Source organism: Heterodontus francisci, chromosome 43 (genome assembly GCF_036365525.1).
Source record: "Heterodontus francisci isolate sHetFra1 chromosome 43, sHetFra1.hap1, whole genome shotgun sequence".
NCBI lineage: Eukaryota > Metazoa > Chordata > Chondrichthyes > Heterodontiformes > Heterodontidae > Heterodontus > Heterodontus francisci.
In genome coordinates, this window is record NC_090413.1 from 12,876,236 (window position 1) to 12,894,720 (window position 18,485).

At 44.0% G+C, this 18,485-nt stretch overlaps 1 protein-coding gene across 7 annotated transcripts in view; it reads left to right on the forward strand.

The window, feature by feature from the left end:
• Positions 1-18,485, forward strand: part of gmip (GEM interacting protein) — a 98,911-nt gene that overhangs the window by 50,108 nt on the left and 30,318 nt on the right. For 6 of the 7 annotated variants that reach the window (XM_068020921.1, XM_068020922.1, XM_068020923.1 and 3 more), the window contains 3 exons: positions 5,523-5,648; positions 15,119-15,183; positions 16,876-16,986. In XM_068020921.1, the coding sequence (XP_067877022.1) occupies positions 5,523-5,648; positions 15,119-15,183; positions 16,876-16,986 (302 nt within the window). Of the gene's footprint in view, positions 1-5,522; positions 5,649-9,390; positions 9,563-15,118; positions 15,184-16,875; positions 16,987-18,485 lie in introns of those variants that run through there. The other variant, XM_068020927.1, reaches the window with a different exon arrangement.

Sequence of the window (18,485 nt, forward strand, 5' to 3'; positions counted from 1 at the left end):
CCCAGCAATAGTTGACTTCCAGAAGATTGGGATGAAAGAATCTATTAAACTGCCCCGGGAAACCAACACAGATAGAAGATAAATTGACTCAAGTGTTTTGTGAACAATTTCTATTGGCTTTGACCCATTCACATTCTGTACAAGAACTGTGCGTAGTCTTTGTCCTTTCACTGCGTCTGTGCCCTCCACCTCCCACCCCCTCCAGCCCTCACCAACCCTCACCAATTGCATTTAATTTATTTTCTCTCCACCTTGCTATCTCTTATGGCAGAACAACAAACTTGCATTTATATAGCACTTTTACTGTAGTAAAAAGTCCCAAGGTGCTTCCCAGGAGCATTGGCAAACAATATTTGACACTGAGCTGCATAAAGGAGGTATTATGACAGATGCCCAAAAGCTTGGTCGCAGAGGTAGGTTTTGAGAAGTGTCTTAAAGGAGGAAAATGAGGTGGAGTGGTTTAGGGAAGGAGTTCCACGCGCTTAGGGCCCAGGCAGCTAAAGACACTGCCACCAACGGTGGAGTGATGGGAATTAGGCATGCGCCAGAGGCCGGAATTGGGGGAGGGCAGAGATCTCAAAGGGTTGTAGGACTGGAGGAGATTACAGCAATAGAGAGGGGTGAGAGCATGCAAGGATTTGAAAAAAAGGATGAGAATTCTAAAACGGAGGTGTTGCTAGACGGGGAGTTGACACAGGTCAGCGAGCAGAGGGGGTGAAGGGTGAACGGGATTTGGTGCGAGTTAGGATACAGGCAGCCGAGTTTTGGATGAGCCTGAGTTTCTGGAGGATGCAGATTTGAGATTGCCCAGGACAGCAGTGGAATAGTCTAGCGGTAACAAAGGCCTGGAGGAGGGTTTCAGCATCACATGACCTAAGGCAGGGGTTCAGTCGGCAATGCTACGGAGGTGTAAATAGACGGGCATGGTGATGGCACAGATATGTGGTTGGAAGCTCATCTCGGGGTGAAGTACATCATCAAGGTTGTAAACTGTCTGTTTCAGCCTCAGACAATTACCAGAGCGAGGGATGGAGTCGGTAGCTGGGGAACGGAGTTTAGGGCTGGGACCAAAGATGCTGACTTCAGTCTTCCCAATAATTCATTGGGGGAAATTTCTGCTCATCCAGTACTGGATGTCAGACAAGGTGTCTGACTGTTTAGAGACAGTGGAGGAGTTGAGAGAGGTTGGTGGTGAGGTCAAGCTGGGTGTCGTCAGTATACAGGTGGAACCTGACCACCTGTTTTCGGATGATGTCGCCAAGGGACAGCATGTATGTGAGAAATAGGAGGGGGCCGAGGATAGATCCTCGGGGAACACCAGAGGAAATGAGGCAGGATCAGGAAGTGAAGTCATTGCAGGTGATACTGTAGCCACGATTAGATGGATAAGAATGAAACCAGGTGAGTGCAGTCCCACCCAGCTGGATGACAGTGGAGAGGTGTTGGAGGAGGATGGTGTGGTCAACCGTGTCAAAGGCCGCAGACAGGTCGAGAAGGACGAGGGGGGAAAGTTTACCTTGGTCACTGTCACACAATAGTTCACCTCTCCACTGTAAGATCCCAAAAGCGCTGATGATTTCTCACTGAGGAGCCCAATCTTCACCTGTGAGCTTAAAGCATCATCCAGGATCATTAGTAGCATCCCAGCCATATCTTGATGGAAATTACCTTGGTGCAGGCTGGGGATTGAAACCGGCCTCTCCTGCCCTGAATAGCAGAGTTACAAACGGGCAGTGTATTTGCCAACTGACCCATAGAAGAGCCATGTCCATTTAAGCGCTGGGGGAAGGGTGGGAATACAGAGCACGCAGTAAATTTCCTGACCCTGACCCATGCTGTACCTGTCCTGGGAGTGTTTGAAGGGGACAGTATAGAGGGAGCTTTACTCTGTATCTAATCTCTGCTGTACCTGTCCTGGGAGTGTTTGATGGGGACAGTGTCGAGGGAGCTTTACTCTGTGTTTAACCCGTGTTATATCTGTTATTAGAGCCAAAGATACACAAAGCTGCTGTGTTGAGCAGTGGGTGACTTGGGTTGCTGGGCTGTCCAGTGAACGTATCCACAGCATCAATTACCCATAGCTGTGGAGCCAGACAGGAGATGTCATCGGTGCCCAAATATTTTCCAGCTAAATGCAGGAGGTGTGGCTGGCACCTGTATGATTGTGGTTTCCCTCATCAGCTGCAAAGAATGAAGAAAAAGTAGCTTTTAATGAATTACAGGCACAGAATGATCTGGACACTTTGTCATTCAGTGTTTAGTGACCTACCTAATGAACAAACTTGAATCATCTGTCAAATAGTCATTTTGGCAATGTACAGAGGGTTCTTTTGTGTCTGCGTCTGACACAGGAACGGGCCTCAGAGGAGACTCCAAACTGGACCAGCTGGCTCTCCTGCATTTTTACTGAGTGCTTCACGGTATTGGGAGGGGTTATTGCAGCAGTATCTGGGAGTTAATCAGCACACACACCAGCCTCAGCCTGGAGCCAGTGTGGTAGCTCATTACAAACAGACACTATTCTCTTTATTATTGTGATGTGGACTGGTTGCAGAACAATAATGCAAACACGCTGCAGCTTTGTTTCCCCTTGGTCAGCATGATAATATTTGGCACCTTTACACACAAGCTAACTGGGTTTCACCACCAAAATGTAACTCCTCTTGATAGATATTAATGACCTGAACTTGGGTGTATGGGGCATATTTTCAAAGTTTGCAGATGGCACAAACTTAGAAATGTTAAGTGAGGAGGACAACCGACTTCATTAGTATTTCATTGGGTGTAAATCACTTTCAGATGTCTGGTGTTGTGAAAAGCGCTATCTAAATGCAAGTCTGTTTTTGTTTCTCTTTTCGAGAGGACAAAGCTGGTGAAATGGCTGGTGTAGTTTAACACAGGGCAGCGTGAGTGATTCATTTTGGTAGGAAGCAGTGGCAGAGGCATTATAAACTAAGTGGTACCATTTAAAAGAGGGTGCAGGTACAGAGAGACCTGGGAGTTCACAGACACAAGTCTTTGAAGGTGGCAGGATAAGGTGAGTTAGATTGATTGGGCAAAACTGGCAGATAGCGTTCAAGATGAAAAAGTGCGTGGCCATTCACTTTAGACCGAAGAAAGCTAAATCAGAGTATTTTCCAAATGGGGAGAAGTTACAAACTATGGATGAGTAGAGAGATTTAAAGTTGCAAGTACAGAAATCAGTTTTAAAAACTAGTGGACAGGCACAAAAAAAAAAGAAAAAGGCAAATGGAATATTGGCCTTTGTCTTGAGCGCTGGTATACAAAGGGGTGGAAGTTATGTTACTGGTGAGACCTGCATCTGGAATACTGCATTCTGTTCAGGACACCACCTCAGAAAGGGATATATTGCCCTTGGAGGGGGCACAGCATAGATGCACCAGGATGAAATCAGGGATAAAATGGTTGAATTATGAGTAACGGTTACATAGACTTGATTTGTATTTGTGTGAAGATAAGAGATTCAAAGCGAACCTAATTGACCCGATTGAATGCTTTGATAGGGTAGATAAAGAGAAACTATTTCCTCTGGTGGTGGGGAGTCCAGAGCAAGGGAGCATAGCCTTAAAATAAGAACTTGGCCGTTCAGGGGTGATGACAGGAAGCATTTCTGCACACAAAAGGGTGATGGCAATCAGGAACACACCCTCAAAAAAAAAAACTGTTGAGACGAGGAGTCAATTGAAAATTTCAAAACTGAGTTTGATGGAATTTTGTTAGGCGAAGGGGGATTAAGGATTCCAGAGCCAAGGTAGAGTAAATGCAGGTAGGCCATGATCTTTTTGAATGGTGGATTGGGTTTGAAGGGCTAAATGGCCTACTTTTATACCGGTGCTCTTCCTAGAGGGTTGTTAAATAAGCACACAATGTTCTTGATTTAATTTTTAAAAAATACATGGAGTGCAAAAGCAAATCTGTTATGCTAAATCTTTATTAATTACTGGTTGGAGCCCAATTCTGAGAACCACACTTTCTCTTTCTCTCACACTCGCACTCACTCTCTCAAATACAATGTGTGTGTGTGTGTGTCGCTCTCTCTCAAATACAATGTCTCTCTCTCTCAAATACAATGTCTCTGTCTCTCTCTCTGTCCCTCTCTCTCTCTCTCTCTCTCTCTCTCTCTCTCTCTCTCAAATACAATGTCTCTCTCTCTCTCAAATACAATGTCTCTCTCTCTCTCAAATACAATGTGTGAATGTGTGTGTCTCTCTCTCTCTCAAATACAATGTCTCTCTCTCTCTCAAATACAATGTCTGTCTGTCTCTCTCAAATACAATGTCTGTCTGTCTCTCTCAAATACAATGTCTGTCTCTCTCTCTCAAATACAATGTCTGTCTCTCTCTCTCAAATACAATGTCTCTCTCTCTCTCTCTCTCTCTCTCTCTCAAATACAATGTCTCTCTCTCTCTCAAATACAATGTCTCTCTCTCTCTCTAATACAATGTGTGTGTGTCTCTCTCTCTAATACAATGTGTGTGTGTCTCTCTCTCTAATACAATGTGTGTGTGTGTGTGTGTGTGTGTGTGTGTGTGTGTGTGTCTCTCTCTCAAATACAACGTGTGTGTGTGTGTCTCTCTCTCACTCAAATACAAGGTGTGTGTGTGTCTCTCTCTCACTCAAATACAATGTGTGTGTGTCTCTCAAATAATGTGTGTGTGTGTGTGTCTCTCTCTCAAATACAAGGTGTGTGTGTGTGTCTCTCTCTCACTCAAATACAATGTGTGTGTGTGTGTGTGTGTCTCTCTCTCTCTCTCTCAAATACAATGTGTGTGTGTCTCTCAAATAATGTGTGTGTGTGTCTCTCTCTCAAATACAATGTGTGTGTGTCTCTCTCTCAAATACAATGTGTGTGTGTGTGTCTCTCTCTCTCTCTCAAATACAATGTGTGTGTGTGTGTCTCTCTCTCTCTCTCAAATACAATGTGTGTGTGTGTGTGTCTCTCTCTCTCTCAAATACAATGTGTGTGTGTCTCTCAAATACAGTGTGTGTGTGTGTGTGTCTCTCTCTCTCTCAAATACAATGTGTGTGTGTCTCTCTCTCAAATACAATGTGTGTGTGTGTCTCTCAAATACAATGTGTGTGTGTGTGTCTCTCTCTCTCAAATACAATGTGTGTGTGTCTCTCTCTCAAATACAATGTGTGTGTGTGTGTCTCTCTCTCTCTCTCTCAAATACAATGTGTGTGTGTCTCTCTCTCTGATACAATGTGTCTCTCTCTCCCTCACTAGCTCTGCTAATTTCTTTCTTTCTCACTGTCTCTGATACTCTGTGTATCTCTCTTCTGCTGTGTTTTGTGGACAGCCTGCTACTTAATCCTTTCCTTCGTATCCTCTGCCTGACAGTTATCCCAGCAATGCGACATAATGCTGTTAATCTCCTGATAGCCTCTCCCAAGGTCAGGCTCACTCAGGCGCCTGCAGCTGTCTATTGGGGTCTGCGTGTAACGGGCCACATGTCGCCCATCCAGCCTCATGATCCCATGTTTCGTCACTCTCTCTGCAGTGGAAGAATCCAATGGAATGCTGGTGAAGTGTGAAAGAGGTGTCGAGTCAGCCCTGCTATATGCCAAACACTGGGCCAAGTACACAAAGGACCTGCTGTCATGGATGGAGAGGCGGGTCTCTGCGGGTGAGTGGTGTCATGGCAGAGATGCTGTGCCATGGGGGTCTGTGCCACTGGTGTCGTTAGGACTGGGAAGTGGGTGGGGCCATGTGTACTCTCTGGGTCAGTATCACGGGTCGGGGTGGGGGCTGGTGACCTCGGAGTCAGTCTGTCACTGTATAACACTAGGGTGCAGTACTGGTGGGGATAGGTCTGTCACTGTATAACATTGGGGTACCGTACTGGGGGGGTACAGGTTTGTCACTGTATAACATTGGGGTACCGTACTGGGGGGGGACAGGTCTGTCACTGTATAACATTGGGGTACTGTACTGGGGGGGACAGGTCTGTCACTGTATAACACTAGCATGCAGTACTGGTGGGGATAGGTCTGTCACTGTATAACACTAGGGTGCAGTACTGGTGGGGACAGGTCTGTCACTGTATAACATTGGGGTACTGTACTGGGGGGGGGCAGGTCTGTCACTGTATAACACTAGCGTGCAGTACTGGTGGGGATAGGTCTGTCACTGTATAACACTGGGCTACAGTCCTGGTGGGGACAGGTCTGTCACCGTATAACACTGGGGTACAGTACTGGTGGGGACAGGTCTGTCACTGTATAACACTGGGGTACAGTACTGGTGGGGACAGGTCTGTCACTGTGTAACACTGGGCTACAGTCCTGGTGGGGACAGGTCTGTCACCGTATAACACTGGGGTACAGTACTGGTGGGGACAGGTCTGTCACTGTATAACACTGGGGTACAGTACTGGTGGGGACAGGTCTGTCACTGTATAACACTGGGTTGATGTCACTCAAATGGACTAGGCCTCCAAGGAGCGAAAATCATCTTTTAAAAACTCAGCTGAACATTAAGCTGGTCCCCATATGCACAATGTATCCTGGTTTCCTTCTAGTTTCACTGCTCTGGGACTGCACGTTTTGTATTCCGCTCCGTCTGATTGATGATCTGTTGACCAATATTGGATTGATGCCAGCTCTAAATTAACATGGCTGTTCCCGCAGTGTTCCTCCAGCGCAAGTGATACTGCATTCCTTAAAGCCTGTCAAAGGGGCAGGTGAAGAGGAGCATGGGTCGTCTTTACCTGTGGCTGTTTTTGTCATGGGAGAAGGAAACCACACTAGTTTTGGGTGGCTGTTAGCTGGTCTAGTGCTCAACCTTGGGACTGCAACTGATTCTAAATTATACGATTCAGCAACTCAACAGAAAGTGGTCAAATTTTGCAGGGGGCACCAAACTAAGATGAGCAGTGGGATTTGAGTGGGCAGCTCAATAATTACAGAATGAGGTGGACTAAATATATAAGTGGGCAGAGCAATGACATGTCGTTTAATATAAATAAATGTAAAGTGCTACATATAGTAAGGGTAAATAGATGACACACATACTGTATAGAACACACATGCTCTACGAAGGGGGTGGAAATAACTAAGGATGAGTTGAAATAGATCCAGGAGTCTTACTAGATTCTACAACCTGCGAGTCAAATTGATCAGTGTCTCTTTTTTTGGGGCAAGAAATTGGCCTTAAAGGATCCAATATTACATTCCAGAGTCTTATAATGTTATATGGTGGTGACATGGCCAATACAATATTGGACCGTGCTGCTTTCAGCCATTCCTGACAGACACCTGAAGCAGTGCTGACCCATTTTAAATTTGCAAAGAGGAATCCTACGCCTGTACTGGAGGATCCAGCTGCTATATTGGGCAAGAGCCCATTGGAGCTTGTGCTACACAAACTCAGGCCGGTCCTTTTTTTTTCTGTTTCTACAGCAGCCCAACCATCAGTCCTTAAAGGGAAGCTGGGAAAAAATCATATTGGTACGTTTTTAAAATCTACCTGAATGTGGAGCCAGGAGAAGCAGCACTCCTCCTGTACTCGCACCCCCTCCAATCGCCTCCCGCTCCAGACTCACCGTAGGCTTTTGGTTGAGGTTATAGCTGGCTAATATTGCTCTGCTCCACAACCAGCAAACTGCCTTGAGGGGTGGCTAGTGTCAATAGTTTGCTAGTTGATGCAGGAGGACTATTATCGCGTGGTTCTCTTGCCCATTCATTGAGGTGTGGTCACTGCCGCCATTCAGTTTGAAAACCTAAAAGCGGGTGTGACTGAATTTCCAGGCCAACATATCTAACCAATGAAGAGCAGCAACGAACAAAGCCAATAGCATCAGAATCTGTTATAGTAGGACTACGAGTCAGAGGAAGCAATGATCAAACTATACAGGGCTCTGGTCAGACCACAACCATAAGCATCAGGTCCAATTCTAGTCACTGAGACGGAGCGGTGCAAAAGGTCTGAGTTGTGAGGCGTGCCCTTGGACCTGATTTTAACCAATGGAGTAGGTTCAAAGTGTAGAATAAATAAAAGTAAGAGTCTGATGAGGTTATGTAGATCAGGACACAGTTTTAATCGAGTAAGGCCTAGTGGCATTGCAAACATAAACTCACTAACATGACTAGAAGGTAAATTTAAAGAGGCAATGAGATAACTGGCCTGGATTTCCCAGTGAACGGCAAAGTGACGCGCTCACCGCTGACCTCAAAGATCTCTCAATCTCTGTGGTGATTTCCCTTTCCTGGTAGCAGTTCGAAACTGGCACCAAGTTGCGGGGATTTCCAGGCATGCAGTAATAGTGATGATGGCGTAGTGGTAATGTCACTGATTTAGCAATCCAGAAGTCCAGGATAATACTCTGGGAACATGGGTTCAAATCCCACCATGGCAGCTAGTCAAATTTAAGTTCAATGAATGAATTTTTAAAAATCTAGAATTGAAAGCTGGTCTCAGTGCCATGAAACTATCATTGATTGTCATTAAAAACCCACCTAGTTCACTAATGTCCTTTAGGGAAGGAAATCTGTTGCAGACTGGATGATGTAAGTGTTCGACATGTCTGGCCTACAGACTCACAGCAATGTGGATGACTCTTAAATGCCTTCTGAAATGGCCTCGCAAGCCGCTCAGTTCTCGAGGGCAATTAGGGATGGGCAACAAATGCTGGCCTTGCCAGCGACACCCACATCCCAAGAAAGAATAAAAAAACAATCAAGCAGGGTGAGTGGCCAATCAGACTGAAGTATTTTCACAGACAGCAAAGCAGGAAATAAAATACACTGCTTTCTCCCTCACTTTTAATTAAAATTTTATAGCGAGTGAAATAAATGATTGGAATATACACAATGGATTAAGGTAGAAACTGAAATATCATAAACTTAAAAAAAAATAGTAACGTGGAATCTTTTATCATAATGGAGAAATTTGAAAGTGGAGAAGTTTTCTGGGCTGGTGAGGCTACCCAGCAGTAATTATGAAGATAGTGTGCCATTAAAAACACATTTACATCTCATTAAGCAAGGTGTAACTTTTGCAAGGTTTTTACACTGAGACTAACTGCATAAAAGGGCAAGTTCTCATCAATTCAGTGATTTCTACATGATTGCAAACTGGGGGCAGGGGACCTCAACAGTGCACTCTCTGGAGAAGTGTAGAACCACTGACAGCAGATTTCTGTGTTTAACTGCACATGTGCAGACTCCAGAAGGTCCTGTCCATTTTAGTGGAATGATGACCGCAAATGCCATTTCGCTATTGTTACTATTCAAAATCTGTGTCATTATGTTGTGAGTAGACAATTTCCAAGACAATTTGAGCTTCCAGTTTGCTTCTTTGATTTTTATTTTGCCCTTACCTATCTTCATCTGCTTTATCATAGATTCTGTTTTTACTTGATGACCCGATGGTCTGTATCCAAGGGTTTTAAAAGAAGTGGCTGCAGAGATAGTGGAGGCATTGGTCATAATATACCAAAACTCACTGGATTCCGGTAGGGCATCAGCGGATTGGAAAACCGCTAATGTGACACCCCAATTCAAGGAAGGAGGGAGACTGAAAGCAGGAAACTACAGACCGGTTAGCTTAACATCAGTCATTGGGAAAATGCTAGAGTCCATTATTAAAGAAGAAATAGCAGGACATTTCGAAAAACAATGCAATCTAACAGAGTCAATGTGGTTTTATGGAAGGGAAATCCTGTTTGACAAATTTGTTAGAGTTCTTTGAGGATATAACAAGCAGAGTGGATAAAGGGGAACCAGTAGATGTTGTGTATTTGGATTTTCAGAAGGCGTTTGATAAGGTGCCACATAAAAGGTTATTGCACAAAATAAGAGCTCAGGGTATTGGGGGTAATGTATTGGCATGGATTGAGGATTGGCTAACACAGAGAAGGCAGAGAGTCGGGATCAATGGGTCTTTTTCAGGTTGGAAAGCCGTAACTAGTGGGGTGCCACAAGGATCGGTCCTAGGGCCTCAACTATTTACTATCTATATTAATGACTTAGAGGAAGGGACAGAGTGTCGTGTATCCAGATTTGTTGATGATACAAAAATAGGTGGGAAGGCATGTTGTGATGAGGACACAAAGAATCTGCAAAGGGATATGGATATGTTAAGTGAGTGGGCAAAAACTTGGCAGATGGAGTTCAATGTGGGAAAGTGTGAGGTCATGCACTTTGGTAGGAAGAATCAAAAGGCGGATTATTATTTAGATGGAGAAGGACTATAAAATACTGCAGTACAGAGGGATCTGGGTGTTCTTGTGCATGAAACACAAAAAGTTAGCATGCAGGTGCAGCAAGTAATTAGAAAGGCAAATGGAATTTTGGCCTTTATTGCTTGGGGGTTAGAGGTTAGAAATAGGGAAGTCTTGTTACAACTGTACAGGGTGTTGGTGAGGCCACACCTGGAGTACTGCCAACAGTTTTGGTCCCCATATTTAAGGAAAGATATACTAGCATTGGAGGCAGTTCAGAAAAGGTTCACTAGGCTGATTCCTGGGATGAAGGGGTTGTCTTATCAAGAACGGCTAAACATTCATTGGAGTTTAGAAGAATGAAAAGAATCTTATTGAAACATATAAGATTTTAAAGGCTTGACATGTTAGGTGTTGACAATGTGTTTCCACTGGTGGGGGAATCTCAAACTAGGGGAAATAGTTACAGAATAAGGGGGCACACATTTAAAACTGAGATGTGAAGGAATTTCTTCTCTCCGAGGGTGGTGAATCTCTGGAATTTTCTGCCTCAGAGAGTTGTGGAGGCTAGATGTATTTAAGGAGGAGGTAGATAGATTTTTGAAATCTTGGAGTTGCGGGGTATGCGGAGCAGGCCTGAAAGAGGATTTGAGGCCTGGGACAGATCAGCCATGATCTTATTGAATGGCGGGGCAGGCTTGAGGGGCTGAATGGCCTATTCCTGCTCCTATTTCTTATGTTCTTCACTCCTTTGGCGGGATGAGGAGCAGTCTGAAGACCAGGATAAGCAGCTATTGGGCCTGTTAGAAGTAGGTGAGGGGAGCTGCTCATAGAAGGGCTTGTCGAACACCTACATCATCCAGTCTGCAACAATTCCATCAAACAAGTCACGAGTACCCAACTTGCCAGAGCAGCCCAGTACATTATATTTGCAATGGATGCCAACAGCTAGAATGATCGAGCTTTGAGATGTAGTAGGAATAACTGAAATATAGCTACAAAAAGAACAGGACTGGCAATTAAATATTGGTGGTCAGAATACATCTAGAAAGAATAGGGAAGGAAGAAATGGGGGTTGGCGGGTAGCTGTACTAATTAGAGATAACATAATAGCAGTAGAAAATAGAAACATTAAGATAGAACAGAATGCCTATGGATTGAGATAAGGGATAAGAGGAGAGTGATCATGCTAATATGCATATTCTACAGACTACCTAATAGTGGAGGGGAGGTGCTGGAAGAAATATGTAACCAAATTTTTGGAAGGAGTAAAGGACAAAATAATAATCATGGGAGATTTCAACTACTCCCTAATAAACTGGCAAGAAGGGGTTGGGAAAGGGGAAAAGGGAATGGAGTATTTATAGTATGTATAAAACTCCTTTCCCACCCAGTACATAAGAAGCCCAACAAGAGAAAAACGGTATTCGATCTATTAATGGGAAATAGACAAGTAGGGGCGCATCTGGGCAATAGCAATCAGAACATAATGAGGTTTAAAATAACGATTGAGAAAGACATAGATAAAAACACAGACCAAAGTAATAGATTGGGAAAAAGTTCATTTTGAGGGAATGGGGAAGATAAACTGTAGGGGTGGAGGGGGGTGGGGGGGTGGAATATTGAGAAACAGAAATAGAACAACAGTGGGAAATATTTTAAAATGTGATCAATAGAGATTGGGAGACATATATTCTGCTAAAATACAGGAACAGACTTACCAATAATGAAACACCATGGATGAATAAAGAGAAAAGGGTAAAATTGAAACTAAAGGTCAAGGCAGACACTAAGTAAATAGACAATAAAGGAGAATGACAAAAGGGAATACAAAGGGGTCAGGAAAGAAGTCAAAAAAAGCAATTAGGAAAACGAATAATGAAATGAAACTGTCAAGGAATATAGAAGCATTCTACAGACACAAATAGTAAAAGGAAAATCAGAATAGAGAGAGGGCCATTCACTATACATAGGATAAACACAGGTAATAACAGTGAAGTGGCAGAAATATTGAATAATTACTGTGCCTTGGTATTTTCCAGGGAGACTAATGGGATGGAAAATGACATTAGACGAAGAGATCAAAAAAGATATCAAGACAATTCAGATAGATGGGAGGTAGGGGAGATAATTGATAAACTAGTCAATCTTAGGATCAAACAATTTGTCATGATGGAATACATCTACATGTACTAAAAGAAGCTAGGGAACAGATAGAGATGTTATATAGTTATAAAAATTTATTTTAATAAATGGTATCCTGCCAGGAGATTGGAGGGAAATGGAATAAATCCAGGGAACTATAGACCAATTAGCTTATCGTCAATGGTAGGAAAGAGAATGGAATTTGGCCTCAAAGATGTAATAGAAAGACATGTGGAAACTGAAAATATAATAAAGAATAGTCAATGGGAATTTCAAAAGGAAAGTTCAAGCTTGACCAACCTTATTGAAATTCTTGAACAAGTGGCAAAAGAGTAGACAGGGGTAATGCAGTAGATGTAATATACTTAGGTTTTCAAAAGGCCTTTGATAAGGTATTGCAGAGTAGACTCACGAATAAGGTCAGAATGTGTGGAGTCAGGGGACAAGTAGTAGAATGAGCATTAAGCTGGCTCCAAAACAGAAAGCAGTGAGTCGGGTTAAAGGAAATGTTTCCGCTAAGGTGCATGGGAATGCAGCCGCATAGCAAGCCAGAACATACCGTGCAGTGCAACAAGCAGGCCACACACAACCAACATTCCCTTTTAAGCTGCACATGTGCACGGCCGTGTAGAAATCTTAAAGGGACCATGCAGTGCAACAGCCTGCACATAGCAAAGAAAAATTAGTAGGAACGTTGATTGAAGGTAGTTATTCAGATTGGCACAAAGTGCAACATGGTATTCCACATGGATCGGTGCTGGGACCGCTGCTATTCACCATTTATATAAACTATTAGGACTCGGGAATTGAAAATACAATATCCATATTTGCAGATGACACCACATTGGATGGGGTGTCTAGTTAATACTGCAGAAGACTGCATCAAATTACAAGATGATGTTAATAGACTTACAGAATGGCGTGTATATGGCAAATTAGTTTCTTGGGAACTAAGAGTCTAAATGGGGTGAAGGGATATAGGGGACGCATTCACAAATTATTAAAAGTAGCGACACAAGTTAACGAGGTGACTGAAAAATACAAGGGGTCATTTGCAAGGCTATAGAATTGAAACGTTTGGTGCAGAACTTTGGTTAGAATACCGTACACTGTTCTGATCACCAAGTTGCAAGAAGGGTCTAGAGGCACTGGAGAAGGTGCAAAAAAGATTTACAAGAGGTTATGCCAATCAGGAAAGACTGAGCAGGCTACAACTCATTTCTGTAGGAATGAGAAGGCTATGGGGTGACAGAGGTCTTTAAGATTATGAAGTGGTTTAATAGGGTAGACATAGAGAAGATGCTTCCACTTACTTGGGAGACCAAAACTAGGGGCCATAAATATCAGATAGTCACCAATAAATCCAATAGTGAATTCAGGAGAAATTTCTTTAGCAGAGAGTGGTTAGAATGGGAAACTTGCTACCATGTGGAGTAATCAAGGTGAAAAGCATAGGCATATTTAAGGAAAAGCTAGATGGACATGAGGGAGAAAGGAATAGAGGGTTATGCTGATAGGGTGAGATGATGTAGGGTAGGAGGAGACTCCTGTGAATAATAAAAACCAGCATGGAGCAATTGAGCCGAATGGCCTGTTTCTGTAAATTCTGGGCATTTTGCAACAGTGACTGGATTCCCTTTTGTCCAGGGCATAATAGACTCTCTCTTGTAGCTATCAGGACACCAAAAGATGAGCGAGCAGTTTTTGTTAACAGAAAGGGCTTCCACTCCATCAATGTTTAACTGGTATGTGATTGTAATGATATTGAATATGAAGCAATATTGGACTGAATTATTTTCTCCAAGGAATGAACCTATGGTTCTTTTCTTGAAAGGAAGTTAGATTGGAGCCTAAAGGGAGGATAGGGACCTAGTTGGGGGTAAGGGATTGGGGTCTAGGGAGGGACCGGGGCCTGGTAGGGGGGAAGTCAGAGGTCTCAGGGTTGAGGAGGAGGGGAGGTAGGGGGGGAGTCATTGGGGGGGCAGCGAGGGGGTCCAATTGCGATGGCTCCTCAAGCTCGGCAGCTGGATCCAGGAGGTAGGTGTGAAGGCCTTTTAGCTCCTGAATCTAGCAAATCCTCACCTCGATGAATCTGTCAGGTTCCTCGATGCTCAGGAAACCCGTTTGACCGCTGTTAAATTTCAAAAGCTGTATGACAATGAGACTCGCAGCTTTGATATCCTACTTAAAGTTGAAACGCAGCCTCCTTGGGTGGGGTTGGCTGCTCGATCACCTTCCGGCTTCAGTTAAAGACGGAAATGGGCAGGTTGGAGGCGGTTTGGGGTCGGAAAACCATTTTTTTTCAGTCATGAACCCCTTACCTGACCAAAACCCGCCTGTTTGTTTTGTTAAAATTCTGCTCATTGTCACCACAAATGAGTTCAGTAACTTGGCAGAGGTCAGGGGTGAAAGCCGGTGCTTTCTGTCTCATGTGGCTCAATCATTTGGTGAATTATCTCAAGATATTTCCGATGCTTTTAAGGGGTAGCAAGATAAGAGTGTGTGGGAGAAAGGAATAGAAGGATATGTTGGTAGGGCTGGAGGAAGCTCATAAAGAGCACAACACTGGCATTGACTAGATGGGCCAAATGGCCTGATGCTGTCCTGTAAATCCTATGCTGATGGCTGTCAGTCACAGAACCATCTGCCCTCTTCTATGTACTGCTGACCCCAGCCCAGCCCCCACTCTCTCCTTACAATATAACCCTAGAGCATGGATAGAAGTGTATTTCCTTCTAGAATTGTCTACCAGTGATGTGATTTCCCCTAACGATGTTCTTCTTTGATAGAGATTGAATTCTCGAAGAACATGATTAAAATGGCCGAAGCAACCAAGACTTCGATCAGCCAAGAGGTAAACCTTTTCATGGTGTAATGCAGAACACTGTGTCTAGTAGAATAAAAGCTAAATACTGCGGATGCTGGAAATCTGAAATAAAAACAAGAAATGCTGGAACCACTCAGCAGGTCTGGCAGCATCTGTGGAAAGAGAAGCAGAATTACCGTTTCGGGTCAGTGACCCTTCTTCGGAACTGACAAATATTAGAAATGTCACAGGTTATAAGCAAGTGAGGTGGGGTTGGGGCAAGAGATAACAAAGGAGAAGGTGTAGATTGGACAAGGCCACATAGCTGACCAAAAGGTCACGGAGCAAAGGCAAACAATATGTTAATGGTGTGTTGAAAAACAAAACATTAGTACAGATAAGGTGTTAATGGACTGAAGATTGAACAGCAGCAAGTGCAAACATGAAAAAAAAGTGGGTAAGCAAACTGAACAAACTAAGATGAAATGAAATAAATGCAAAAAAAAAGGTTGCAAAAAAGAAAAAATAACTAAAAATGAAAGTAAAATGGGGGGCTGTCATGCTCTGAAATTATTAAACTCAATGTTCAGTCCGACAGGCTGTAGTGTGCCTAATCGGTAGATGAGATGCTGTTCCTCGAGCTTGCGTTGATGTTCACTGGAACACTGCAGGAATCCCAGGACAGAGATGTGAGCATGAGAGCAGGGGGGAGTGTTGAAATGGCAAGTAACCGGAAGCTCAGGGTCCTGCTTGCGGACTGAGCGGAGGCGTTCCGCAAAGTGGTCACCCAGTCTGCGCTTGGTCTCCCCAATGTAGACACCACTGTGTCTAGTAGGTTGTTCTAGGTCTGGTGAGGCAGTGTACCTCCTCCCCATTTATTTGAAAGGGATGATTCGAGGTCAGCTTGGTAGCAGTCTTGCCACTTCAGTCAAGTGGGCCCAAGGGACTGCCCTAGTGAAGGTGTTGTCTTTGAGACATGCACTGAGGTCTCCCTCTGTCTGGTGGATGTAAAAAGCTCCTATGACACTATTGGGAGGGTGGTGGAGTTCTCCGGTGTCCTGGCCAACATTCCTCCTTCATTCAGGAGCACCAAGAATAAGTTAACTGGCCATCAGTCTCCATGCTGTTTGTGACTATCTACCAAAATAACTGCACTTCAAAACATACGTTATTGTACATGAAGCACCTCGAGGTGTTTTCTCGCTGAGGCCGGGATCGCCCTGTGTGTCTATCCTGGTGAGATCTGAACTTAGATTTGGGTTTGAGGGCTAGGTTTTGATACCCAGGCTAGGGGACGGTGTAAGACCCTTCAAACAGCTTAATAACAGTCAATTACCTGTTCTATAAGACCTGCCATTCAACTGCCCCCTTTCAATCAGATTGTGCCACTGTTAAACCACAGCACTTGTTTAGTACTGGATAACGTGCACAGCTCCTAGACTGCAGGTTAAACCCGTGACCTTCCAACAGCAGATTTGGCCCATTTGCAGAGAATCACACTCTGCCCCTTTTCAACCTTTCGAGTTCCACCCCGTTAGTACATTGCAATAGGGGCCTTTCCTAATTCAGGCCTCACTTTCCACAATAAAATGGAGCGAATATTCGGAGAGCAGACAGTTTCTGTTTCAGTCTCGGCGGGGTGAATGGTTCAGAATTCTGTGACATACTGAAGATTCTGGAACTTGTAGGGAATGATTACGATGTTTAATGAATGACTCATCACCTCCCTTGTTTCGACAGAAATTCATGCCTTTCCAATACATCTACACAATGGCCCTGCAGCATGACATCCACAATGGGCAGAGGATAATTAAAACCAGGAATGAACTGCAGCACAGTAAATACATCCAGGTGAGAGCTTCGGTGACTGTCTTCACTTGTACTTTCCGTAGTTAGGACGTTTTTCACTGCCTGAGCCTTTGACGTAGAATTAACGGCCGAGCTGGTCTGTGCCGGTGTTTATGCTCCACACAAGCTTCCTTTCATTCTACTCCATCAGCATTTCCTTCTATTCCTTTCATCCTCCGCAACTGATCTAACTTCCCCTTAAATGCATCATGCTATTCACCTCATCGACTCCTGTGGTAGCAAGTTCCGCATGCTAGCTGTTGCCTGAGTAATGTCATTTCACTGGATTTATCAGCGATATCTCACTCCTCACCCACTCTTTGTATAGAAAAAAAATCCCAGTCTGTTCTTGTGTCAAATTGGAAGTCATTCTGAAAAAAAACCCAGCATATGTGCAATTTGAAACATGACGCGTGGTGAGAGTGAGTGTGCTTGGGAGGAACAGGTGACTTTAGGCCTAGTGTTCCCAAAGCTCTCCATCTTCTCAGGAATGTACTGTGAGAGAGTGCGCTACCGGGAGATTCAATCATGACTTTCAAAAGGAAATTGGATAAGCACCTGAAGGGCAAAATTCATAGGGCTCCAGGGAAACACAGGAACATAAGAACATAGGAGCAGGAGTAAGCCATTTGGCCCATTGAACCTGCTCTGCCATTCAAACAGATCATGGCTGATCATCTACCTCAACGCCATTTTTCTCCACTATTCCCATATCCCTTGATGTCATTAGTATCCAGAAATCTTTCGATTTTCTGTTTTGAACATGCTCAATGATTGAGCTTCCACAGTCCTCTGGGGTAGAGAATTCCACAGATTCACCACCCTCTGAGTAAAGAAATTCCTCCTCATCTTGGTCTTAAATGGCCTGCCCCTTATTCTGAGACTGTGTCCCCTGGTTCTAGACTCACCAGCCAGGGGAAACATCCTATCCACATCTACCCTGTTGAGCCCTGGAAGAATTTTTGTAAGTTTCAATGAGATCACCTCTCATTCTTAGAAACTCTAGAGAATGCAGGCCTAGTTTCCTTAATCTCTCCTCATAAGACACTCCTGTCATCCCAGGGATTAGTCTGGTGAACCTCCATTGTACTCCCTCTATGGCAAGTAAATCCTTCCTTCGATAAGGAGACCAAACCTGTACACAATACTCCAGGTGCGGTCTTACCAAGGCTTTATACAATTGCAGCAAGACATCTTTACTCCTGTACTCAAATCCCTTTGCAACGAAGGCCAACATACCATTTGCCTTCCTAATTGCTTGCTGCACCTGCATACTTGCTTTTCGTGATGCATGAACAAGAACACAAGGTCCCTTTGGACATCAACACTTCCCAACCTCTCTCCATTTAAGAAATAGTCTGCCTTTCTGTTGTTTCTACCAAAATGGATGATCTTCTTCTTCTTTGGCCTCCTTATCTCGAGAGACAATGGGTAAGTGCCTGGAGGTGGTCAGTGGTTTGTGGAGCAGCGCCTGGAGTGGCTATAAAGACCAATACTAGAGT